The sequence below is a fragment of the Pezoporus wallicus genome, unplaced genomic scaffold (assembly GCF_028554395.1).
Source record: "Pezoporus wallicus isolate ANWC-B61680 ecotype Strahan unplaced genomic scaffold, APGP_CSIRO_Pwel_v1 scaffold_2584, whole genome shotgun sequence".
Lineage (NCBI taxonomy): Eukaryota > Metazoa > Chordata > Aves > Psittaciformes > Psittacidae > Pezoporus > Pezoporus wallicus.
In genome coordinates, this window is record NW_026642851.1 from 11,781,838 (window position 1) to 11,808,938 (window position 27,101).

At 39.5% G+C, this 27,101-nt stretch overlaps 1 protein-coding gene across 22 annotated transcripts in view; it reads left to right on the forward strand.

Moving 5' to 3' along the window:
- Nucleotides 1-27,101, forward strand: part of SVIL (supervillin) — a 114,818-nt gene that overhangs the window by 36,371 nt on the left and 51,346 nt on the right. For 11 of the 22 annotated variants that reach the window (XM_057432838.1, XM_057432843.1, XM_057432826.1 and 8 more), the window contains exons 2-7: nucleotides 7,626-7,692; nucleotides 12,953-13,044; nucleotides 18,490-18,547; nucleotides 18,674-18,825; nucleotides 19,239-19,923; nucleotides 26,075-26,158. In XM_057432838.1, the coding sequence (XP_057288821.1) occupies nucleotides 18,540-18,547; nucleotides 18,674-18,825; nucleotides 19,239-19,923; nucleotides 26,075-26,158 (929 nt within the window). In that variant the 5' untranslated portion in view covers nucleotides 7,626-7,692; nucleotides 12,953-13,044; nucleotides 18,490-18,539. Of the gene's footprint in view, nucleotides 1-4,657; nucleotides 4,734-7,625; nucleotides 7,693-12,952; nucleotides 13,045-18,489; nucleotides 18,548-18,673; nucleotides 18,826-19,238; nucleotides 19,924-26,074; nucleotides 26,159-27,101 lie in introns of those variants that run through there. The other 11 variants (XM_057432834.1, XM_057432846.1, XM_057432841.1 and 8 more) reach the window with 4 other exon arrangements.

Genomic DNA, 27,101 nt, shown 5'->3' on the forward strand with positions numbered 1-27,101 from the left:
CACTGAACAAACTCTGGACAGTAGCACAATAGCACAGTTTCAGTACTAACAGCAGTGACCTGAATGTGAATTCACAGATACCATGCAGAGAGCAATGAGTAGGGATCACCTTCCAACTTAACATGAAGAGAGCTTGAAGCTCTCTGTGAAGACCTTGATTCAGATGTTACTTTTACCTGGTATTTTGCTTTCCTTTATAAGAATTCTCATTGGTCCCATGAGATGTCCGCTGTATTGTTGTCCTGCTAGCCATAAACAGCAGGGAGAGTCCTACTTGCACCACAGCCTACCACAAGTATTTTTTCCTAGGTGGTAGCCAGAGCTGTTGGAGAAACTGGCTTCTTGCTGTGCTCTTCAAGTAGAATTGAAACAGCACAAGCAAGAACCCATTTAAAATAAACACATTTATGAAAGGTACTCTGGAGTTTTTCTGTCTTTCTGCAGCTCTGCATACTTTACGTTCTGCACCGCATTCACTGGAAGGATGCTGAGGACAAAATGTTGGAGATAGTGCACAGCAGGGGAATGTGGGAGCCTGATCCCTCCCTCCATAATACATCCCTCCTCTCTGTCATGCAGGGCATTTCCAGACGGGATGACAATCAAGTTGAGCTTACCTCCTCTGTTAGCCAGATGGGTTGATCCCTTTCCAGATCATAAGATCCTGTGCCTTTTTATTTTTTTTTTTTGATTCTGGCATCTCCTGGAAAGCATACCCAGCAAATATAAAAGGAACATTTACTGCTGGTTAAGTCATCTGACTGGGTCACTAGGGGAGCAGGACCTAAAAAAGGCTCCACAGAGAGGAATGGGTAGGACTCTTTCTTGGCAGCCATGAGCTATTGCATCAGCTCAGCTGTCAAGTCTAACTTCTCCTTCAGCCTTGCTAAAGACTACAGCCACAAGATTTATCAAGTACGTGTTATTTATCTGCACTTTATGAGAAACAGCTCCTTTACTGTGTACCATATGAGATACAGATGCTCCAGGTAATAATACCGCTATTCACAAGATCAAGTAAACAGTCTACACACAAGCAGGGTTCAGAAGGGAGGAACATCTTCAAAACTGATTGTCTTTCTTATTGATATACCCACACAGTTACTGGTCCCAAATGTCCTTGTTAACTGTTATCAGCAGCCTCTTCGTTCCTCCACTGTCTCGTTTTTTGTGTTTTAAGCACACCTATCCTTATTTCTAGGCCATAAGGAGGATTTTCAGGTTAACAGCGAGTTTGGACCAGTGTTGGCAGACTGCATTTTTTGTTAGTGCTTTTGTATGTACTAGGCTTGAGTACATGTAGGCTTTCACGGATGGTCAAGAGAGCACAGCAGTGTTTGGTTTGTGTGCTGTGGGTAGTGCCGTGGTTAGAATTATGTGTGAGCACCAGTAAGGTTACAGGCAAATATTTCTGGACAGAGGATGTCACTTGGTGAGTCAGTGGCTTCCTTATATCAGGTGACTCTTGCTCAGGGAGCTCTGGACTGTTGAAGTACCAGCTAATAGAAGGTGCTTTGGTTAAGGTGACTCCAACATTATTCATGTTTAAAGTAAATAAATGGATACAAATAGCAGTGGCATTAGACAAGATGGAGCACATATTCTTCTATCCATGGCAAGAACATGAAAAACAGTGTTTTGATGACCTAAACAGGCTAAATACAACTTCATGGTGAGCCATCAGAAATGAATAGGTTTTTAATAGATTATATTTATCACTTGCGGTTAAGCAGTCCCTTTCACAGTAGCACTGCTTACATTTTGTCTGTACATAGAGGTTCCCAGTATGGATCAGGGTCCTGTTGTACCAGGTATCATGAAAGAGGTAAGGGATTCTACAGGTAAGTAGCAAATAAAAAACAGATTAGGGACAATGTAGGCCCCCTCAGGAAGCTCTTGGGAGAACAAGCTACACAGGATTTGGAGAAGGCTGAGGTTCTGAATGACTTCTTTGCCTCGGTCTTCACTGACAAAGGCTCTGACCAAACCACCCAAGTCTTGGAAGGCAGATACAGGGACTGTGTGAATGAAGACCTTGGGCCCACTGTAGGAGAGGATCTGGTTCGAGACCATCTTAAAAATCTGAACGTGCACAAGTCCATGGGTCCTGATGAAATCCATCCGTGGGTCCTGAAGGAGCTGGCGAATGAAGTAGCTAAGCCACTGTCCATCATATTTGATAATCATGTTCCCAACGACTGGAGAAAGGGAAAATATAACCCTCATTTTCAAGAAGGGGAAAATGGATGCCCCGGGTAAATACAGAGCAGTCAGTCTCACCTCTGTGCCTGGCAAAATCTTGGAGCAGATTCTCCTGGAAGGCATGCTAAGGCACATGAAAAACAGCAAGGTGCTTGGTGACAGCCAGCAGGGCTTCGCTAAGGGGAAATCCTGCATGACCAATTTGGTGGCCTTTTATGATGGGACTACAGAACTGATGGACAGGGGTAGAGCAGTTGATGTCACCTACCTGGACTTGTGCAAAGCATTCAACACTGTCCTGCATGACATCCTTGTCTCTAAATTGGAGAGACATCAATTTGATGGATGGACCACTCGGTGGATGAAGAACTGGCAGGATGGCCGCACGCAAAGAGTTGTGGTCAATGGCTCAGTGTCCGGCTGGAGACCAGTAACGAGTGGTGTCCCTCAGGGATCGGTGTTGGGACCGGTCTGGTTCAACATCTTTGTCGGTGCCATGGACAGTGGGATTGAGTGCGCCCTCAGCAAGTTTGCCGATGACACCAAGCTGTGTGGTTCGGTTGATACCCTGGAGGGAAGGAATGCCATCCAGAGGGACCTTGACACGCTTGTGAGGTGGGCTGATGCCAACCTCATGAAGTTTAACCATGCCAAGTGCAAGGTGGGAGCAATCCCAGGCACAGCTACAGGTTGGGCAGAGAAGAGATTCAGAGCAGCCCTGTGGAGAAGGACTTGGGGGTGTTGGTTGATGAGAAACTGAACATGAGCCGGCTTCAGTGTGCGCGCACAGCCCTGAAAGGCAACCGTATCCTGGGCTGCATCCAAAGGAGTGTGACCAGCAAGTCAAAGGAGGTGATCCTGCCCCTCTACTCTGCTCTCATGAGACCTCACTTGGAGTATTGTGTGCAGTTCTGGTGTCCTCAACATAAAAAGGACATGGAACTGTTGGAACAAGTCCAGGGGAGGGCCACGAGGATGTTCAGGGGACTGGAGCACCTCCCTTATGAAGACAGGCTGAGAAAGTTGGGGCTGTTCAGCCTGAAGAAGAGAAGGCTGCGTGGAGACCTCATAGCAGCCTTCCAGTATCTGAAGGAGGCCTATAGGGATGCTGGGGAGGGTCTCTTGATTAGGGGCTGTAGTGACAGGACAAGGGGTAATGGGTTAAAACTTAAACAGGGGAAGTTTAGACTGGATATAAGGAGGAAATTCTTTCCTGTGAGGGTGGTGAGGCACTGGAATGGGTTGTCCAGGGAGGTTGTGAATGCTCCATCCCTGGCAGTGTTCAAGACCAGGTTGGACGAAGCCTTGGGTGAGATGGTTTAGTGTGAGGTGTCCCTGCCCATGGCAGAGGGGTTGGAACTAGATGATCTTAAGGTTCTTTCCATCCCTAACTATTCTGTGATTCTAAGGAAAGTCAAGAATTTCAGTCTTGTGTGTCTGGGCTACCTTTTCACAGTCCTGACAAACTTGTGGAGAGTTTTCTACTGATACTAGCTGAAATCTTTTTGAATGGAAGAAGTCCTTTGGAGGGAAGCTGGTAGGCAGTTAGTGCCTTTGGCTGGATGGGGCTAAGTGCATGGACCTGCTTCAGTCGCATATTTAATGTGTGCTGCTTTGTGTGCATGTGTGCGTGCATGTGTGTGTTAGACCATCAGATGGTTCAGTGCGAAAGACTGAGCCAGGGGCTATTACACCATTTCAAACAAATACTTGCAGACTTTCAAAATGAACTATAAAATGTTGTGACTCTTCAGTCCAAAAATTCAAAAAATCCATTTAATAAAAAACCATGGTAGCTGGACACTACTTTTGTGCACTTTTACACCTTCTGTCTCAAATTAAAATATTTGGAGCTGTGATGTCTGTTCTTAAATCCCCACCCCCACCAGTTATTTTGTTCATATGTTATCCATAAATCTTGTCTGTTTTAAATGTTCCAGCTAATAGTTAGGCAAAATGTTTAGCATAACAATATGATTAACAGAGTCCATTTTGGGGGCAGTCTGGATGCTGTTTTACTTAAGCAAGCATTGCAGTTTATCCTGATTGGAGATATGAAGGAAATATTCCTCTTATTGGAGGTTTTTTTTTCTGTGTATGTGGTTTGCTTTTTTTTTTAAATATGAGGATTTAAGGATTCTGCATTCATTTTGCAGGAATATAATGTGTAATTTGGCTGGATCTTTGAAGTGGCAATATTATAAATCTCCCAATCACCATTGCCCAATCTGTTTTAACATTCATGTGCCTAATTTCTGTTTGTAATCTGATTACTGGCTTGAGCTCCTCCAGCTTGCAGCCTATTGCTATGCATTTACTGTACTCCCTGGGACGCGATAGTCTGACAGCTCCAGTCCTGTGCTATGAAAAATCTCTACACAATATTGCCAAGACAGGCCTAGGGCTGTGGCTGCTGGAGAATTAGCTGCTGTTGTAGTTTCTCTTTGCTGAATCCTTTGTTTGTGCAACCATGTTCAGAAATCCTTGGATCTCCAGCTATTTGGGAAATGTTAAATACTCTGAGGAGCAAGGTAAGAGTTCCAAGTAGATAGAAGAAAATGCAGTTCATTCGTTGCTGTTAAATCTCTCATATATATGTATGCATGTGTAAATATTGTTTGAGTGGATCTTCTGCAGCTACATTAGCTACTTTAACAATCAGTATGCATTTAGTCATCTAGGCTATTTCAATTATTTCCTAAAGGACACTTTTGAAAGATCCGATTAGATGGATCTTTTAATTAGCTTAGCTTGCCACCGACTTAGGGCCTTTAAATATACTAAGGAACACTGGAAGGTTGCATCTCTTTTTTCTTTTTTTTTAATTTAATATATATATTATGTATAAATTCAGCATTCTTAATTTCCCTTGTGTTAAATTACGGATAGTGCTTTTATCTGGTAGTTTGTACCTAAGAGGGAGGGGGACTGGACCGAACAAATGGTTAAACTTCTGAGCAAGTTTGATTTGGAATTCTGTAAATATACTCTCAATTTTAAATACAAATATTTAAGATTACTTTAATGTGGTTATAAGCATGTTTACAGTTCTTCAGTGAAAGAAGGAAGGAACAAAATGCTGTTGCAAAGATTTTCCTGCTCTGTATCAGGTACTGCGAGGGTGAGCTTTCTTCTTTAAATTAACCATTGAATTAAGACTGTGTTAAACTGGTATTTCTTTTATGGGCATATTTATTTTCTTCTGAAGCAGAGTTGTTTTGCTTTTTCTCCTGTGTTTTGTATTTGATTTTAAGACTTCTACATTGTAGTAAGTAAGTTTTATTGGACTTTAATCCTCCCACATGGGTTTAATTTACACAGGAGGAAATACATAAAATATCAGAACTGTGTAACAGATATAATTGTCTGGTTGATTTTCTGTATTTGTGTGGGGAGGGAAGAGAGGAGCTTGCCCCTGTGAAATACAGCAAAGTTTTAAGATGTTTTTGAGGCATTACAGATGTGGTATGTATGAATGTTACAGCATGTGTTTAATGGTAGCAAGAGTCAGAACGGCTTGTGTATCCCCTCTTAACAGCCCTTCTCCTAGCAAAGCAATGAAAGCTACTTTCTTCCCTTTTCATTTCCCTTCTCTGGTTTTGGCTAGGGTAGGGAGAATTTCTCTGTGGTCTACTTGTGGTTTTCATGGTGGACAGCTGTTTTAGTGCCAAAACCTATAGGATGGGTTATATCCTGTTAGAACGCTGTAAATCTAAAATATGCCTGGTTCTGATTAGCTAAGCTGATACTGAGCTGGGCTTTTAAAGTTACTGCAGACTTCTCACAATACTGTAAATCTGGCCTTTTTAGAGGAGACTTATGGCATGGAATCGTGTAAAATACAATGATTTATATACAATTCATACTGTTTTCCTTATAATACTCTGTTTTAGTCTAACAAGATGTTTCTGTGTAAATCTGCATGCTTTATTCTCCATTTACTTGGAAAGAGAAAATGAATGTTAACAAAAACAGGAAAAGTTGCCTATTAATGTTGAAGAAAGCTATTAGCAAAGCTGCCCTGAAATCTGCAGTAACTTGTAGCAAATGCCTAAAAAATGCCTTTTTTGCACATCTTAAGCCTCCTCTATCGCACTATTAAAGTGATCTTTTTTTTTTCTTTAAACCTGTATGTGGAGACGTGGAAGAGAGAAGGAGGGCAAAAAGTTTTGAAAGGCATAGGCACAAGATACAGTTTCATTAAACCCTTTCTGCGAAGATAATAAACATCCTACCTAGCTTTCAGCATAGTTTTTATAAGCAAAAAATACTTTTTTTTTTTGCCAGCTAGCAGTTAGGCTTTTCTTTGTGATAGTTAAATCTCACCTCTGAGGTAGAGTAAAAGGGATGCAGCTGCTTTTGAATCATCTTAAAGTCCAGGTTGTGCAATATTCAGGCTTGTCTTTAAAAAATAAAATGAATACTGCATCAGAGACCACTTATTTATTAACTTAGGGTCTTGGGGTTGTCGATTAAGTATAGATGGGCATGGAAGGCAGTTTTCCCATTAGGAGTAAATTACTGGTAGCTTCATGTTTTTCAACAGCAGTCACAGACCAGGTGCTCCCCTGCTTCCTGGCTAGCAGTTCACTAAGGTCTCTTAATAGCATCCTCATTGAATGAAGGGAACCAGTACTTGGATAACTGGTCCCCCTTGTCACTGGTTGTTGTTAAGACCCTCTCGACTGCAGAAATGGAAAAATTAGATGTGGGGAAGAGAGGGGAGATTACCCATTGCTTGCTATGGTTCAGAAAGGTTTGGGAACCTGCTGGCTTTGTAATCCATACTTTTTGAATATAAGGCTGCATCTGACACAGTTTTGCTCTCAGTGTAAACACGTGTTCCTTTCTGAAATCATGTTCTAAGGCTATTCAGATGAAAATAGGAGCTCAAGACAATTTCTGAAGACAACCTTCAGAAATATTTCTGTCATGGATGGTATAATACTCTTGTTGCAACAGATCCTCAGCTGGGCATCTCTGACTTCTGCAGTGAATATGCAATTTTTATAATATAGCTAGGATGCAGCCAAAAAGGCTCTTACTGCTTGCAGCATTTCTTATTTGCAGAGTGCTTCATAAACATGTCAACCACCCATCTTATAAGCTGGAAAACTGAGTCAAGGAGTTTAAATGATAGCCCCAGACTGCAGTGCTACACCATGTATACTGGGGTTAGAACATGGCAGTTCCATAAAACATTGATGCTTTTGATATATTTACTGTCTGTACTCACTTTTGCAAGGCTTTGGTTTATCACCATCTTGGACGTGCCAGCTTATGCTCCTTTGACTGTGGGGGAAGGCCTTTATACAGTCTTTTCCAGTGGACAGGAAAACTCTAGTTTCTAGTTTCCTAAAAATTCCCCGTTTATTAAAGCATCTTTACCATGGTATGGTTTGTTTTGTTTTTTTTTTTCATAGATTTTGACAAAGAAAACTCAGTCAGATTTAAACCTTCACGATTGCTCCAAAGGAAGAGAGCATTAAGGTAAGATCAAGTTTTTCTTGCCCAATGAAGATGACTGGTTGCACAATTGTAACTCGCAGTCATTGCTTGAATATACATTTATTCTTTTATCAGAGAGGATGATTATTGGTCCTCTCACAGGATCAAACCTTGGCATCAAACAGGTGCTCTGAACAGGTATTGAAGATACCAACTGCCTCCTAAGTAATGTGGAATTTATAGCTGACATTGCTAAGGGAGAAGTTCCAGTCTGCACTGAGCCTCCTACCACTGCAGTGCTCATTTTTCCTTTCATGGCATGGACGCAGTACTGACGTGTAGTGAACTAGGTTGGAAAACTGATCTGTCTGAAAAAGAAGGTGGCTGAAGTAGGTGAATTAATTATACAGCCATGCAGAGAGCTTTGTCAGCACATGGCGGGGGGGAACACTGCAGACAGGAATGAAAAGGTGATGTTGGTGCTTCTTTGCAGGGCCATGCTGCCTCACACCTGCAGTCTTAGGGCACAGTTCCATGAGGCTGAGTAAGGGGATACAGTTCACAGTCAAACAAGGTGACAGGCCTCTTTTCCCATCCTGACTCCAGCTGCTTTTTGTGTCTGCCTTTGTGCTTGCTGGACTCATTCATAATGGTGGAGAGAGGTGTGGGAGCTGGGAATTGACTCTTGCCCCAGCAGCCAGCTGTTTTGTTGGCTTAGCTGCACAGGAATCCACCAGCCTTAGGCACCCAGGCTTATGTTTGCAGGCATCTTTTCAGTCACCACACACCTTCTGAAGCATACCTGATTATCTGCCATGCTGGATTTTAGGTACTGTAGAGAGGTGGAGGGAATAGGTGTAAAAGACACTTTGCTTTATGGAAGGCAAGTAGGCAAAAGTAGAAATGAGAGTAGTGAAGGAAGAATGTGACTTGTAGAATGGACCTTTTAAGTGAGAGTCCAGGGAAGGACATTGTCCTAGAGGTGGAGAAAGAGATGAAAACTGAATGCCAAGCACTGAGCTGGCAGGTATGCAAGTGGGTTTTTAAACGTGTTTTAGTCACAAAATCTCAATATATGCTGTAGCTTTATCCCAGATGGCAGGGCAGTGTTACTAGTGGCATTTGGATCAAACTTCTGCTCGCTTTTGGGCATTTAACTAGGTTACTGGGGCAGCTATTTAGAAACTTTATACTGCAGCAGGAGCAGCAGAAGTTTTCAGCCTAGAATCCCTGATGTATAGAAGCAGCCCACACTTACTGTGGAAGTTGCAAGAGCAATATAACTACTGAGACTGTCAAATACTCTACTAATGTCACATTATACATCATTGTTTTTAAAGAAAAACTATTGAGGTTGTGAAATATTGTTGCCTGTGTTTTAATAGGAATTGTATGCATTCCTGAACATTGGGGAATATAATGAGTTTGTTTGGAACCGGAGGCCAAACCACACACAAATCCTGTGTGAAACAAATTTGTGGGACCTCATGCTGTTGATGGTATTTCATGAGCATGATCACAGGCTGTATTTTGGGCAAGCAAAGAAGGACAAGTTCTTCTTTCAGTATCCAGAATTAACAGGGACCTTAAGAAGAAAGAATTCTTGCAACTTCTGAAGTATTTATTTTTCATTTAAAGACATGCATGTATGCCTTAAATGATTTTAATAATGTTGTCTGTTAAGTGCAGAAACTCCTGGTGCTGCTGCTCGGAATCTGCACCTAAATTTATAGCAGGACTTGAGACATTAAGGAAAGCACAGGTGAGCAGATGCAGCTGTGATAATTTTAGAATAGGGTTGTAGATGAATTAAAAGGTAAAATATAGTTGGCAGTCCAAGTCTGATTTTCTGACTCTGCTTAAGTAGCTAAATTGATGCTGCAACTGCTCATTTAGCAGGGAAACTGCTAGATAGATCCCTGTGAGGAAAAAGGGAAGCCTTAGTGAGGAGGTACTTATGAGCATATGTTTTTTTAAAACCCTTATGAGTAGTGTCCTGTAATTTTATTTTTTTATTTTATTTTTACTATTTGGAATTGCTTTAACATCATTCTGACTCAATTTAGATTCCTAATGAATGTTCTTGCTGAATACTGTGACATGTCCTAAATATGCCAACTTTCATTTTTAGAACGAATTTTTTATATGTATCTATAAATACCCAGTTGCTTGGCTTGACTGTTTCATCTTCAGAGCAGTGCTTGGTCTCTGAACAATCTGTGCAAGTGAAAGCATTGTAATTGTTAAATTGGTTTAAAATATTTTGTTTCTAATGTGCAAATATTTAAAACAAGCAATGCCACGTGCAGCTTTGTGAGAGAGCACAAAAATGCCTCTGAAGAAGAAAAAGTCCTCCATTGCGGATTAAATAATCAGTACATGAAAATAGTTAACATTTAAAAATAAACAAGTAAATAAAAATTGACAGCCTGTCCAGAGGGAAATGATAAATGATAGCATAAGGGAAACTGTGAAGGGACTTTCACAAAATGGATAACCTGTGATGGAGTGATCTAGCCCAGGGAGGGTTAAGCTTAAGAAGTTTGTGGTTATTAAAAGAATTTTAATGAAATCTGCCAGTGAGCAAAGTTTGAAGCCATCCTCAGTACGAAGGAGGAGGGAGCTCACATACAGAAAGAACTGAATGACCTTGAGGAGTAATAGAGAAAGGATGTAATGTAATAATACTAAGTGCACATTGGAGGCTGATAAATTTTTCTGTTACTTGTGACTGATGAAAGCAAAGCCTTGGCATATTAGTTTCTCATGCGGGTTTGAGCAACCAAAGAGTATAGATGCCAAAAGGCAAATGTGTTGTAAATCCCAGCATTCATCTGGTTAGTCATACAATAATGATTTCTGCATTAAAATTACTGTTTTTATAAGATGCTGCTAAGACCCAGGTGTGGAATCAAGACTATCCAATTCTGGTTACCCTGTGTGAAAAAGATGACTTAAAACTAGAATAGGTAAAGAACATTATTTACAGACAATCAACGAAAATCAGTAAAACTGAGAGCCTGTCTTGAGACAGCTGAGTAGATGGGGAAAATTTCTCTTAAGAAAAATAAGTAAGGAAACCAGCAACACTGACCTGAGAACAAATGGATGGAAACCCAGTGAAAAAAACATTTAGACTGGGTTTAGAGGGTCTGTTGCTTCAGAGTCCCTGGAATTCCCTGGAGTCTGGAGATAGGGACAAGGGTGAACTTAACTAGTTAACAGGATTTAGAAGTCTGTTGAGGGTCCACAGCAATGCAGTAATACAATTCTTAGAACCACTGTGTTAGTGTCCGTCCAGTTTCTGTATAATTTTACCCTTGAAAATTCATGTGGGGCTGAGGCATAGTCGTAGATGTTAGCACACAGTTAATTTAAATGAGGATTTTGCTGTTTGGATGAATGCTTTTCTGTGCAGAATCACATGTTTATAGAAACTTAAGGTGCTTCTCTGTCACAAGCATTATGAAAGCAATTGGAGATGCTTCTAAATAAAGCCCAGGTATTCAAAAGTGATGAGCTGGGTCCCTTGGCACTTTTGAGACAAGCTTTAAGTACTCATATTGATTTGACAGAATAGATTTCTTTTTGATTTATAGCCTTAGGCCAATATTATTCACATTTTTCAAACTCATCCTCAGCCAGAAGGAGTAGAAACTCCTTTCAAATGGAAACTGGGAATCTCTCCTCCTAAGAGTACTCCAGAAGCTCTGCCTGTGAGAAGAAAAACATACGTTGTAAGGCTAGTAAGAATCACAAGTACTGTCAATATGAAGTTAGGGATATAGGAACATGAGGTTGTCTGAGTCTCTACCCAGTCTCAGATGATACATGGACCCTTGTGGCTGCTGTGTGTTTTTTTATTTTGGTTTTGTTTTTTTGTTTAGTTCCATTAAAATGTTTTCACCCTGTAAGAATACACAGTTTTTCCTAATGGACAAATTATTGCACTTCTCCGTCTTCTGCTTGCTATTTTTTTGTATTGGCTAATATTTCTTTTCTTGGCAGTACCTGGAATAATTTCTCTAAGTGCAGTTGTTGGAAATGGTTTGCAGCAGGTGGCATAGTGCCCAGTTTGTTTAATGTCATTTGAGGGGGTTTATTCTCCCCTCAGTATCTTCCAAAGTATTTTATTTATAAACTATAAAGAAGCAAATACTTCATGGAGTTCATGTAAAATGTTATTAGTCATTATATGTTAAATCCCTTTTCAATAAGAAATGTTCTTCTGGAATAGTGAGTACAGAATAATTTTTACCTATTCTTTCTTTTCTTACCAAATACCTTTGATGAAAGGGTATTCAATTCTTTAAAAGAGCCATTTAAAAACTGTTCTAAGGAAGGAGTTGCCAACTGTAAGGCTGTGTGCAGTTTGTCTTAATCAGGTGACAGTAAATCGTATGGCACAGCTCTGCCCATGCGCAGCTCTAAGGTCACTATGCTTAGATCACTGAGCTAAGATCACTGTGGATTTGTGTCTGTTACATCTGTCTACACAGTTTACTAAAGGTTTTAAGACAGTAGTAAGTTTTCTTATGTCTGGTTGGGATAGTTTAGAAGTCATGATGGCAGAACTAGATGATCTTAAGGTCCTTTCCAATCCTAACCATTCTATTTTTTTGTGAATACAAGAGTTCTCTCTCTGTGTTTAATAATAGGAAAGAATAATCTCACTTTGTTTACCCACAAGAGGGTAAATCTCCAAAAATGTATCTGTGCTCAGTTAGTATATACTTTAGGCCATTATAGCACCTACATTTTAAAGTTAAAATTTGTATATTTAATGAACATATTTAAAGAAATATTTTGTTTTATCTAAATGGCCACTTTTGCTGTTTTGAGAAGACAAAGTATAAAACTAAATTATCTGCTGCTCATGTTAGTGTATTATAAACTACAAAATATCCAGAGATCAGTGGAGTAACAACAGTAGGGCAGTCGTGCAGAAGGCTTTTAGGCAGAGTGTACATACAGTACTGTATTTGATGAAATATGTTTTAATATTTATGAAGAATAATTTGATACAGATTATTTCAAAGGTGATTGCTAGCAGAGCATTTTGAAGTAGTTTTCAGTCAGCAATTTAATGCAAAAATGTGTCACAGTCAGTTCCAAGCAGGTTTCAAATTATGTTAGGTTTGGCTTTGTGAGTTTTGTGGAGTTATTTCTGATTTTGTTCTTATGGAAAATATTTTCTTTGGTATCTCTATTAGACTATCTTGCCACAAATTGGTTACATCTTGTCTTTATTTGATTTGTAACAGAAACATCCACAGTTCTGTAAACAAGATGTTGCTTTCAGTTTTCAGAAGGAGTTCTCATTTGAAGATAAAGAAGAGCTTGCAAACAGCACAAAGGATATTGATGCTAATCTCTTAGCAGTACTTCCAAAAGGTAGGTAAGGAAGACACATTATGAACACAAGTGGTAATTTAACACCATGTGAAGTTTATTCTATGCACAGTTAAAATCATTTGGGCACAGATCCTTTGTAAATGAGTTTCCTTTTCCCTGTGAAGTATGCATAAGGGATGAACCACAATGCTCTTTTACAAGGCCTTACTACATCCTTGCTTCGTAAAGTTCAGCTTCGCTTACCTAGTTTTCAGTAGTTTAAGTAGTTGAAATTCAAAACATCAGAGAGGTTGCTTTCTTTGTACAATTAGATTAATACTGAATTTAAAAGTATTAACTTGGCTTGAATCACTGTGCTTGCACGACCAACAGACTACACGCTGACTTTTAGTCTTGCATGCTAAAGGATCTGCACTACATACAGGTTTGGGGATTGTTAATTTTTTTTTTAAACTTCTGCCTTAGTCTGAATAAGTTAAGAAGAAAACAGCAGTTCCATCTTTATTTTTTTCTAACACAGTTGAGGTAGTAGTGAGAGTTAATTCTCTTTAATTTTTAAGAAAAAAATAAGTTTGCTGGGAAATAGTTCTTGACCAGTAAAGGATGACATTCAACTTAAGAGCTATGTTTAACTGGCATAAAGATGCTCCCTTCACTCAAGGATGTTATGGATCTCAGAACTTCGCTTAAAATTGTGTGTTCTGATGTTATTTGCCCTTTTCAGACAAACTGCAAGGCTAGATGCACTAACCCTAATGTAAAGGAGCTAGCTTGCTCTTCTAGTGTCATTCGTTGCAGAGATCCTTTAGAAAAAGGAGTCCTTCTTCCAGCGTAACATTTAAGTGGTATGCTTGCTTTTAAATGTAGTCATTACAGATGTTCAGAAAGACTTCATTGACACAATAATGGTATAGAGTGATATGGATTTACCCAGCCCAGACGTCCTGAGAGCGCTAGTATATGTAGTCCCTCATTTTTCCAGATGCTTAGTTTTACAGTCATGCTGGCCAACAAGTTAATTGTGAGAGCCTTCGGTTGAGAAACCTTGTCTGTCAGTTGCTTCTCAGTGAATTTCTGGTTTGAGATGCCTGTATTTCCTAAGAAATTATTCTCATAATAAAGGCATCAAGTTTAGTGTATACCAGACTTAAGAAAAAGTTCACAGTGGGAGCTACTTGAGGCTCTTTCAAACATTTACTGAAAGTACAGGTTATTTGTCCCATCTAAGGCCTAACTTTAACCTGGATTTTCATGTGTTGGAAAATCAAGGGAATATATTTAATTTTCAACTGATACAGACTGAACTGAGGTTCAAAGAGTCTAGCTGAAGTCTCACATATTGCTACCTGCAGATAGACAATTTGAACATGTATGCCTCTGCTAGTGTAACCAGATGATAAATGCTTCTCCAGCCTGGTTTGTAGACCATCATATCTCCAGGTGAGGCCAAGAGGAGAATAGGAACACGGCACCTAGGCTTCACTGCCATATTAAATTTTGTTCAAAATGAAAATACTTGTGTTGCAATGTTTATTTACTATCTCTGAGAAATTCAGGTGAATTTTTGATTTATATCTATTCAGGCTTCACAAATGTTCCTGCTCGTTCTCTACTTGGACTTTTGGAAGACTTGATTTAATTTTTACATTTTCTGTATTTTAAAAATAAATCCACTGTCGCATGCCTGCAGCTTTATCCACGTGTATCCCCTCTGCTGTTACCAAAGAGACCTTTCAGCAAAAACATATTTATATTCTGTAAGCAATGTTTCTGAAAGATGAATGGCTTCTGTAAAAAAACTTTCACCTTAATTTAAGGAGTTTTTAAAACATTTTTATAAGGTGCACTCCAGACATACTTTCTGTTTCTTATTCTGGGATGAGACATGGAACAAAACTGCTTTTGCTAAATTCTGGTATTATAAACAAAATTCTGTTCAGAATGTCTACAGTTACAAAAATTAAGGTGCCTCTTGACAGTCTAGGTTAGAGGGTATCCTACCACAGCATCATGCTCAACATCCTAAAATAAAGCCTGAAGCTAAGGACTGCACCTGACCCGTGGCTGTTCTTCCTGTTGGCCTTAACTATACTGACCAACAGTGCCTACAAAATGTGTTGGCATGAAGTAACATAGATAAGGAGCTTTTATTGTAAAATTAGTTATTTGAAGCTTCTCAGTCTTGTCTTTTCTCTGAATCAGATCTTTGTGCTGCTTTTTAGGTAGAAGTGTTGCTACTCTTTAGCACCGTCATAGGTGTCTTTGAAATGGTGTAGTTTCTGATGGATTATGTTCCCATATGCAGGTGTCAAATTGGCACCAACATATTCAGATTGCAAACTGAAAAGGAGATATGCAATCACCTAAGCTTGCAAGGGCCAATTCGTGTACTTGGGGGTGAAATTTCTCCAACTGGCCTTCAGGTTTTGAAATCAAATACTCAGGAAAAAAAAAAAAAAAAAAATCACTAGAGTAGAAGACTTCCTGCATTTTATCTTCCTTTCTGGGGGGAGGGGAGTTGGTGTTGTGTTTTTGTTTATTTTCTCTTTTTTTTTTGGGGGGGGTGTTTGGTGGTGGTGGTTTTTTTTGGGGGGGGGGGGGTGTTTGTTTTTTTTGTTTGGGTTTTTTTTTGGTTTTTTTTGGTTTGTTTTTTTTTGTCTTCTTTTTTTTTTTTTTTTTGGTGGCTGTGGTGGTGGGTTTTTTTGTTTGGGGATGTTGAGGTTTCGTTGTTTGTTTTTGTTTTGTTTTTCCTTCTTTTTCTCACCTCCCCAGAAGAGTATTGCTGAAAATACTTTCACAAAAAAAAGCTCTGCAGATGTTGGCCAACCTAGCTGAAATTACTGTCTGGAATCTCAAGTGTGGAAAAAGTGTAAGGCAGCATAGAGTAGTCCCATGCTATTTTTGTCCCATCTTGTTTGGGAAGGTGTTGGAGAGATTCTTCATTAAGTCAGTGCTCTTTTTAGGGCTGCAAAGCAGTAGTAGAATCTCTGGAACTTCAGCTAACACGTAGCAAAAGAGCGTTGAGCTAACATTGCTGGGAGTTCTTTGGACGTTCCACATTTCTTGTATGTGGACTACTTTTTTGGGGGGGTGGGGGAACAAAGACTTCAGTATACAAAGCTATGCTTTAGAACTTTAAAGCAGTGTAAAAGACCTGTTCTGTGATGATGGTTTTAGGGACTGTATAAATTGGTGACTAGGGAAGAAAAATGATCAGGGTTTGGGTGGAATGTGGTTTTATTAACTGTGAGCTGTGGAGGCCTTTTACCTGTCTGAAGTGGCAGAACAATTATGAGGTTTGTTTTGACCATTTTATGTATGTGTAGCCAGCAGATGGAACAGAAACATTCTAATAGCCAGACAAACAAACTTAAACAGAAGTACCTTTGGCGGAGGTGAGAGCAAAGTGTTTATGAGAAACCATTTCTTTGGTGTGAATGTGAGATGGCAGGTAGTTTCATATGGGTAAGTTCTCTGTTTAGCACAGTTCCACTGCTAGCACAGCTTGAGTAGGCCGGGCAGCAGCAGGAACTGTTCATTAATTGAGAGAAAGGTCTATGAAAACACTATGAAAAAGGTCTTTGCTTTGGTATTGGTTCAGGATGCAAATTTTGCATTGCCCAACTCTAGTTCCCATTCATCTCCAGAGATCTGTGGTTGGAGCTTGCTGACTTTCAGTGTCTATCTTCCACTGTCAGCCTGGTCAACATCAAAGGCTTCAATCTGCTTTGCTGCAGATGCTGAAATCAGGCATGGAAGAAGCAACCCTTGTGTTGGTACTGTTAGGCAGCTGCACACTTCGCTATTCTGCACTGCTAGTTGCATCAAATGTATACATATTATATATTTTCGTGGCGTGATCACATTCTGAGCTAACTTGGCTTGACAAATTGAAATGGATAGCTTGAGTCTGCTTTCTTTAAAAATGTAGACTAAAGGAATTTTTTGGAGAGTGGCCCACTTGGTTTTTATCCCTGTTACTCACACATTTTCAGTAGGCACTCAGCTGTAGCCTCAGACGCTATATTTGTACCTCATTCATTTGCTTCTCTGAGTAGTCATGATCAGAATACATTAATTCTTGCTGATCTAAGATATTTTACCTGGAATTCTAGTGGCTTTTCAGCACGTAAGGTTGATGTGACAGGCAATGTCAATAGTATCTATGAGGTATGAGCACTGGTATTGAGCAAACAGCAAACTTCCTGGATATTTGTCAGCTAAGCTGAAACCCTGACTTAGCTATGCATGTAAGTTCTTGCAGCAGAGGAAAGGGAGAAAAGGTGCATCTGACCTTTAAAAGGGTGGCATTTCAATAATGTTTATCCTCTAAGTATGTAGAGCAATGGAGTCTGGTAGGGAAAAAAGCTGACAGCTTTACTTCTGCAGTGGCATGGAACAGTATCTTCTGGACACTCCTGACTCATCAGGCATTTCTGGTGTTAATCTAGGGCTGATTTAGCAGGCTGTAGACTTGAGCTTGCTTTTTCATCCTTGGGTCAGCAGGATCAGAGCTTCATCAGAATAAATGCACACAGGTTTTAGCACCACATCTTAACATCTTTGCTAAGGCAATGATGTGGTGAGTGTGGGGTACTTGCCACCCACCCACACCCCCAGTTTACAGCATCCTTTGATAGCCTTGGGGTTGGTTTCTCTTCTTAGTGGTAAAGAGCCACACCATACTTGTTTTCGTAGCACTCACTGCTCCAGTGTGGCTTGCAAACATCACTGGTAACTGTGCACATATGTGTGCGTGTATGTATGTATATATATATATATATATATATATATATATATATATATATATGAATTACTTCATCTCTCATGCCTCCTGTTGGTTCACTACTGGTTTTTGAACTGTGACAGCTGTCTGCTAGCACATAACACCACCAAATAGTTCACGGGGAGAGAGGGAAATTATGTCCAATTAAAACTATAAGGGAAAATTAGCAAAGTAGAGAGTGATAACCATGAAGGAATATAATGAGGATACACAGTAATTTTCACTCCAAATGTGAATTACTGGGATTTGCTCAATATAAGGGAGTGGAGGAAGAGTAGGGAATAGAGGACAGTATTTCTCTTTAAATAGGTCAGTCCTAGACCTCTCTGTAGACAGGGTAAGCAGTAATTCCATACTACCTGATTTTGAAATGAGCTACAATAGTATGTAAGCTTGACCCCATCTAATCAAACTGTATCTTGCCCAGTTTATACAAGATCTTGAAAGTTCCTAGAATAGCACAGCAGATTCTCTCTGGAGCAGAGGACTCCTTGATGATTACACCTATGTGCCTAGTGCACTTTTGACAATGCAAGCTTAATAAACTAGGAAAATAGAGGAAAATACTTGTACTCTGACAAAAGCAATTTCGAACCTCTTATTTGATTGTTCCCTTTTATGCTAAAGCATTTTAACAAGTTTCTGAGAGTTGCTGAAACTTAGCAGCTTATAAACTGCATAATCTTTTGTTGTCTCAGTTTCAGAATTAAGAAAACTGTTTGAACCAAACAACCAAGATTTTTTGGAAATGAAAAGGTAAAAGAACAAAAAGCCTTTGGCCTGTAAAACAAAACACACAGCTTGTTTTGTTACCTCCTCTTAGAAACTCTCCCCTCAAATCTTCAAAGATGCTGGGTTTCACATTTTTCACATCTTTTTCAGAAAAGAGAGAATAGCTAGACGCTTAGAGGGAATTGAAAATGATACACAACCTATGCTTCTACAGAACTGTCCAGGTTCAGTCACACACCGTTTATTAGAAGAAGATACACCAAGATATATGCGTGCAACTGATCCATACAGTCCCCACTTAGGTAAGTAGTATAATTTAAGGCAATTTTGCATTACTGAATTACTTCATGTTTACTAGTCTGTCATTTGTGCTGTACATGGAGAGGAGCTTTATGGAAAAGCCATGGTCAGAGGGCTTTTTAACTTGCCTTTTTAATTCTTCAGCTGTCTTACTTGAACAAGGTTGGTTATCCATATTGTTTTAGAACAACAGTCTTTTGATATGAGACTCAACATATTTAACTAATAGACATTTCTTTATCATTTGCATATGCTTTTGGAGGCGTAAGTGCCAAAATGTAATGTGTCTGTGCAGTCACTAGTACACTTTGACTTGTAAAAAAATGGGAAGCTTTTTGTTTACTCAGTGTGAATGGTAGGTAGAGTACTCAGAGTTTTGGGATGGATTTACTCATATCTGCTGTACTTTCAACAGGAAGATCAAATGAGGAGGAGGAAACTTCAGATTCTTCTGTAGAAAAACAACCCAGATCATCCAGATATCGAGCAGAAACCACAGGAGGTAATACAGAGCCCTTGTATAGTACAGGAAACATGGATGTCCAGGAGCTAGAGTCAAAAGCAGAAAGAATAGCTAGGTACAAGGCAGAGAGGCGGCGCCAGCTAGCAGAAAAATATGGATTATCTCTTGATACTGATTTGGATTCTGACTACTCATCCAGATATACGCGGGCAAGGAGAGATCCTGACAGTGTGGAAAGAAAGGGAGTGAAAAGTGAAAGGCAAGATGATGAAAACAAGGACTGTGGCTCCTCATATTTGTCCAGAACTGAAATGAAGGAGTTAAAGAGTGTGATTTCTGAATCCAAAGAGTACACGAGCCATGAAAAAGATGGTGTTCCAGATAAAGAAGACCTCTCAAATGAAAAGAGTGATAGAAAAGCAGATGATGACAGTGCCATTAGACAGGCTTCTGACCCTTCAGCAACCTTGGATAGTTCCATCTCTCTTTCGCTTTCTGCCCGAGAATCTTCCTCCTACAATGAAGTGCCAATATCACCAAAGCAAACCCCTAGAGAGTCCCTCTCTTCACCAAAGCGGGCAGCCTCACCAATCCATTTGCAGAATGACCAGCCCTTGCACAGTAACATCAGACAAAGGTAAGCATGATTTTTATTTGTTTGTTTATACAGTAGATTCCTTTACCTTAATCACCTTTTGCAGCAATGTCTACAGTATTTATGCAAACATATTTATTACCCTTGAAGAATAGTGGCTTTGGATGTCTCAGGATGGATTGGTTGGGTTTACTGTACCACAGTGTGCTTCTGAAACAAGGGGGTGGGTATCTTTTTCTATTATTAGATATGTCCTTGGTTTCACCTTATATTTATAGAATTTATGCTAAAATTAGGCACTTGCAAGTGGAGTGGAATAACTATGTTTAAGATACTTACACAAACTAGAAATTGAAGCTGTTATGATGTTACGGTTCTAATTCTGTTGTGGTTTTTTGTTTTATTTTGTGAGTAGGTGTTTATTAGGTTTTTTTTTTCCTTAACCTGTTAGAGCAAGCCTTTAACTTTTTTCCTCTATAGGCTGAAATTGTTTGGGTGGGGTTTTCCTCTTAAAAGCAAGTTGTTTCTCAGTGAAGATTTCAATAGCGTCATGACAGCTTCTGCCAAAATAAAGCAGTTGTCGGAGTCAAAAGCTGAAAAGTGTCTTGGGTCATTTGAAATAGTAGTTGATTTGTTTTCCTGCTGTGAAAGTGTAAAAACCCTTTTGAACTGTGGTAGTCAATCTTTCAGATAATATCGAGGTTGTGTGTGTGAAGGGGCAAAAGGGACAGTTAAAATTCCATGCTGAATTTGGAAAATGTAGCCGACTCCCTCACATGATTCTGAATTACTTCAGATTTGACAAATTTACTTCAGTAATAGGGTAACCAGATCCTTCCAGAAGGAAAAAAAAATTGTTTTCACAATTTTTCCATTGTAGTTTCACACTGTAGTGCAAAAACCAGACTGTCAAAATGTGCATTATTTTCAGCCACCATAACAACTAAGCATTTTTTTGAGAGTATGATTTTCTTTAGGTGTGATTCTTCTATTTCTAGGTAGGTGATAGATAGAAAATCATAATTGTAAAAACCTAAGTTAAAGTGTTGCAACTAAAATGATGTAAATTATAATGAGAACTTAACTGTAGACACACCTGCATCAGGCTGAGCAGTGCTGACTGTTTCTGAGAAACTGAAATGAACTGGCATAAACTGGACCATTCACACTTTTTGGTATTTTTTGCAGTAGATTCAAAACCAAGCTACGTTGACTGGACTTTTTTATCCTTCCCATCAAAATCACAAAACTTAATTCTTATTTGTTGTGGCCTTTTTATTACCTCTCACAAGCATACCTTTGAGTTTGAATGATGAAGGAATCTTCCATGTCAAAGGTTAACCAATGGGTGGATTGATTAAGTCATCTATTTACAGTGCCTGTAAACTGCTCAAATGTACTCAGCCTTTTTTGTTTCACTTTATTGCATAGGGCACACCAGTAGTAGTCTGTTAATATTTTTTTCATAGCTTTCCATTATTCAGGTGACTTCTAACCCCACTCACTTTCTTTTGCATGGATACATGGCTATATGAGCTATTGTTAGACTCTCCCAGTTAAGGAAAGGTTTTAAAGGAATATTTTCATTCAGTAAATCCATCAGAGGGAAAGTAAGTCAACATACTTAGGAAGTACTGTCTTATATTTAGTTTATGTTTTAAGCTTACATTTTTGCTACTACAGTAGGTAAAATAGTCATTGCAGGGTCATCTATACAGCTGAGACCAGAGTTGTACTGAAACCCCTTAAGTTGACTGGGTTATTCTAGGCTCCAAAAAAATTGTGTCTGAAGCAGTCTCAACTCAGACATTACAAAACATTATCCCTTATCTTCAAATGGTCAGTTTGAGATAAATCTGTTGACTAATCCAGTTACTGATAGGAAAGGATATTGGAGCAATGGACCTTTGGCAGATTGTTTCCTTTGTTTTATAAAGTGAAGGAAGGGAGAAAGTTTTCAGTTTTAGGAAACCAAAGAGAATAGCCCATCAAACCTCATAGCCAAGAATGTCTGCTGCAGTGGAAAAGGGGTTTTTACTTTCTTTATTCTCATAAAGCAATCCTAGTCACTGTTTCTGTGAGGGGAAACCAATGAAACACTGAACAATGAAATGCCTTCCAGGTTGTTACCTCTTCCAACCCAGGAGAAGCTGCCCTGGTGAAACAGCATGCTAGCTATAGAAAGACACCTGATTCTGCTCATTCACAGATAGCCTTTAATGTTGAGACATCAGGCCTCCTTATAAAGCTCCCTCATGTTTAGCTAGCAAATGTGGTTTTTTTCTAATGCAACTCTGTAAACCAGTGAAGAGGTCAGAGGGAGGGGGCTGAAGGCATTATCAAATCATTCACAAATTCCAACTTTTTTTTTTTTAAAGCTGCCACTCCTGGCATTACTTATTTTTTGATAATAAAAGATGCTGCAGAAGTTGGGCAGAGGAGCAATAATTAAGGCAACAGTGTTTTTAATGGGAGCATGCTCTTTCATTTGTGAAAAGTTCAGTGTCCCTACAAGATCTGATGCTATGCAAACCACCAAGGGATCACCTGTGTTTGGTAAGCACTGGTTGAGACAGGCCCCTCCTGCGAGGTCTTTCTTTTTTTGAGACTTAGTTGTTCTCTGTTTCCAGATAATGAAATGGTAAGATCCATTTTCAGGTGGTTTCTGGTGTTAGGATGGTTCCAGAGTTTAAACTCCATCGCATTTGTGGTAGGGTCGATTTTACTTCTCTGTTCTGCATTAGTGAAATACTAACAAATGACAGTGGGGCAAAAGAAGCAGGAACAGATCTGGCAGATCTTTAAGGATGGTTTCCATAGAGTACAAGAGCTCTTGATCACCAGGTGTAAAAAATCAGGAAAGCAAGAGACAGGAGGTGATTCAAGACAGCCAACATGGCTTCACAAAGGACAGCCCTGCCTTAGTGGCCTCCTGTGATAGAGTGACTACACCAGTGGACAAGGGAAGAGCTGCAGTTGTTGTCTGTCTGATCTTATGTGAGGCATTTGGTGTGGTCCTCCACAACATCCTTCTCTCTAAAGTGGAGAGGTAGGGATTTGATTAGTGGACTGCTCAGCAGATGACAAGTTGGGTGGATGGTCACATCCACACACCAGAGTGTGGTGGTCAATGGATCAATGTCTAGATAGAGATCAGTGACAAGTGGGGTCCCTCACAGGTCCATATTGGGAGCAGCACTGTTTGGTATCTTCATCAATGACACAGTGGGATGAGTGCACCCTTAGGAGGTTTGCAGATCACACTAAGCTGAGTGGTGCAGTTGATGTGCCTGAGGGACAGGCTGTCGTTCGGAGGGACCTGGACAAGCTTGAGAAGTGGGCCTGTGTAAGCCTCATGATGTTCAACAAGGCCAAGTGTAACATCCTCCACCTGAGCTGGGGAAACCCCTGGTATCAATACAGGGTGGGGATAAAAGGATTGAGAGCAGGCCTGCAGAGAATGACTTAGGGGTATTGGTAGATGAAAAGCTGGTCAATATCTAGCAATGTGCACTGGCAGCCCAGAAGGCCAGTTATGTCATAGGCTGCATTTGAAGAAGTGTGGCCAGCAGGTTAAGGCAGGTGATTTTGCTCCTTCATTCTCATGAGACTCCATCTGGAGCCCAGCAAAGATGTGGACCTGTAATAAAGGGTCCAGAGGAAGGCCATAAAAATGATCAGGGAGATAGAACACCTCTACTGTGAGGAAAGCCTTGTTCAGCCTGGAGAAGAGAAGGCTCCAAAGAAGACCTCATTGCAGCCTTTCAGTGCTTAAAGGGGGCATATAAGAAAGATGCGGACAAACTTTTATGCAGGGCTTGTAGTGATAGGACAAGGGCTAATTATTTTAAACTAATTAGTGTACATTTGGAGTAGATTTAAGGAAGAAATATTTTTTATAATGAGGCTTGTGAAACAGTGGAACAGATTGCCCAGAGAAGTTGTGGCTTCCCCATCCCTGGAAACATTCAAGCTCAGTATGGGCAAGGCTCTGAACAACTTGGTCTAGTGGAATGTGTTCCTCTTAATTGGAAAGGTTGGACTAGATGACCTTTAAAGGTTACTTCCAACCCAAACCATTCTATGATTCTGTGAATAAGTCATAACTTAATACAAACTACTGACTGCAGTATCACGAATTTCAGATTCTTTTTGGATGAAGCTAGGATCAGTATTTGCATAAAACAACTTTCCCACAGTTACAGTCTGCCTTTCCTTTTGAAGGAACTCATCTGCATCCACCAAGATGTGGTGTAGAGCTTACTGCAGCCAAGGATTTCAACTTAGGATTTGGTCTTGTTTGGATGTGCATGTAGGTAGTAGGTAGTATTTTAAAGGCCAAGTTTCCAAGAGCCTGCTCTTCATTTTGATACCCCGACAACTTCCAGTGCCAGTTCATACTCAATACTCAATCGTGTGATATTCGGATTTTTAAGAATAACCTCTCAGAAACTTTTGTCCCTGTTTCTGAGTGTAAAGAAGTTATTGCCTATTTCCATGCTGTCTGTTTAAAGTTTTTGTGTGGTGGTCTTCTATAAGGCCATTTGCACAAGTGAAATAAGGGCTAATGCCAGTTTTCCAGGTGGTTGCTGTCTTGCAGTCAGTTCCACATTATACAGAGTGCAAGGCTGGTTTTGTAAAATTTGCAGTGTTCAAATTCGAAAATAAATGCAGCTTGCTTTGGAATACATATGAAAGCTTTGTGCCTTCAGTCCTAAGAAGATTTAATAATTAATCCTGTTATCCATCACTGAGAAGACAACGAAGTTCTACATTTGACATTGTTTGCATTTGGCTGCTGAAGTGGCTGATTAACTCTAAATTCAAAACATGGCTTGCGTTCTTCTGACTGCTCTCTTCAAAGGATGAATGGTCAAGTACAAATAATTGCTGCTTGGGCCCACTATAAAAATGTGCCAAAGTACACATTAAGAGAGGAGAAGGAAGTTTGCTTGCTTCAAAGCAATTCCAGCAACTGGGTCAGCTGCTTTGAAATGTGTTTACCTCCTATTTGGTCAGTTCCTTTCAGAATTCAAAAACATTTGGAAAAACAAAAAGTATTCTAACAGTCGGTGTTTGACTTTGTTCTAAGCGATTTGGATAGGGTGACGACTGTAGGTGAGTTCTCAAATTTAAACTTTTTTGCAGTAAATGCACTGTTACCTTAAGAACAGTTGATTTTACTTTTTCAACTATTTTCATTAAAAGACCAGCTAAGAAAAACTGAAGTAGGTGACCTGGAGCTTAATTTGGGATTTTTCATCCCAAATGTTTCTACTGCCATGCAAGTTCTTCCAGATGTATCCATAGGTAATGGAAAGCAGCCTGCATGCTTGTCTGCTCCAGGGAGTTTGTTTGTAAATGATAATGTGGCCAGACAGTCTGTGCTTACAAGGTTAAAAGTATTTGATGTGATCTACTGTAGGTGAAGGTGGGCATTAGGAAAGTATTTGAGAAAAGGTGCGTAGGTAGTCTGAAACACCCTTTCCTGCAGGGCTTTTAGAAGTTTGCAGTGCTCTTGTTCCCTTTCAACTCCAAAATGGAAACAAAATAAAATCAAGACAAGATCAAATTGGGATTACTTTGTTTTTTTCAATCTTTTCCATTCCCCTGTCTTCTAGTGACACAGCATGTTTTACTTGATCTAACTGGGTTTGCATTTCTGAAGCTACAGGGCTACACGGGGTTCCAGATGATCCTGAGAATTTCTTGGGAAGTATGATGTAGCCATCTGAATTTCTAACTTCATTAAATTCATATTACTACTTTGGTTTGGATCCAGTGATCTTTACCATATTAAACCAGAAAGTAAAGGAATGGTTTTAGCAACTTTTCTAGGTTTTGCTTACATAAACCCCTTCAAATTGACCTGCAATTGCAAATGGCAAAAATAAGTTTGTGTAGTTGCTTTCACTTCTCAAATTCCGGACAGTACACACTTGGTAAAGTTACCTTTGCAGAATATTTAACACTCAGTATACTTTTTAGATGTTTGTGGACTTAATATGCTAGTTTGTTTCACAGTTTATACCTGTCAATTTGATTAATGTGCTTGTGCTTTTGTTTTTATGAACAGTTCTCTGTAACTGAGTAATCAGAAAACAAAAAAAAGTGGTGGGGAGGGAAGATTGGGAGGATAAATGGGAGCATGTGTCGAGATTTCAAAAATTACCTGAACTTCTGTTTTCTGTAGTAGTGCAGGGAAATCAAAACCTGAGTGGTTTCTTCAAAAAGATTCAGAAGGGGACACACCTTCACTTATCAGCTGGCCCTCCAGGTATCATAAAACATAGCTGTGTGGATAACAATCAGACTCAAACCTCCCCTTTCTTTCCCTTTACTCAGTCTTCTTTTAACACTTGCCACTTAACAGCCTTTAATTTTCCTTTACCAGCAGCAAGTTAAAAAGTTGTTTTTTGTGGATAAACATCTGTTGAAACTTTTCAGAAGCATCTGCTTTTCTTGTAGCTTAAAACCAGTTGGTATTTTGATGAAGTACAAACACCCCTAGCTTCTTCCACAGCTACTATCATTCTGGCTTCCACTAATTTTTATCACTTATTTTATCCCACTTTCTACTCCTCAAACCAGCAGATTTTTATACCACACATCAGTCCTCTTAGCATACACTATAATTAATTCCTTGAATTCCAAAGGAGGTGGTACAAGAGAAAGAAAAAGAATTCTATTGAAAAGTAAATGAAGCAGCTGCTTTCTCCCAGTTTGGCAATGCATGCAGTTAGCCCCCTGTGAGGTGCATTGCAGGAAGAATCATTTCTATGTTCCCAATGAAAGTAATTCTTATAACCCAGTACTAACATCAGTGTGAGTGTTCTGGAGAATGCTTGGTATATGTAGTTTAAAGAATCACTTTTTCAGACTGAACACACTGTCTGTACTTAAGTAACTGTGAGGAGTTTCCTGGTAAGTGCACCAATACTCAGAGGTAAGGAAAACAGAAATGTTAGAAAGGTTGGTGTTTCAGATAACTTTGGATATCCAGAAGTATTCTTTCAGTTATTCATTTGCCTTTTTTCAAAATCTTGGGGTTTATTTAGTAATGTAAACTCCAAAAAGTTTGTTGGTAGCAAGCATGGAATTACACATACTTAGAGCTGGATTACTTACTTTCAAATAAAGAGCTAGTCTCCTATTGTACTTGAGTTTCTCTCCTTCTTCAGAATTAAAATCATTTTTTATACCCACTGGGCAGGGAGGAA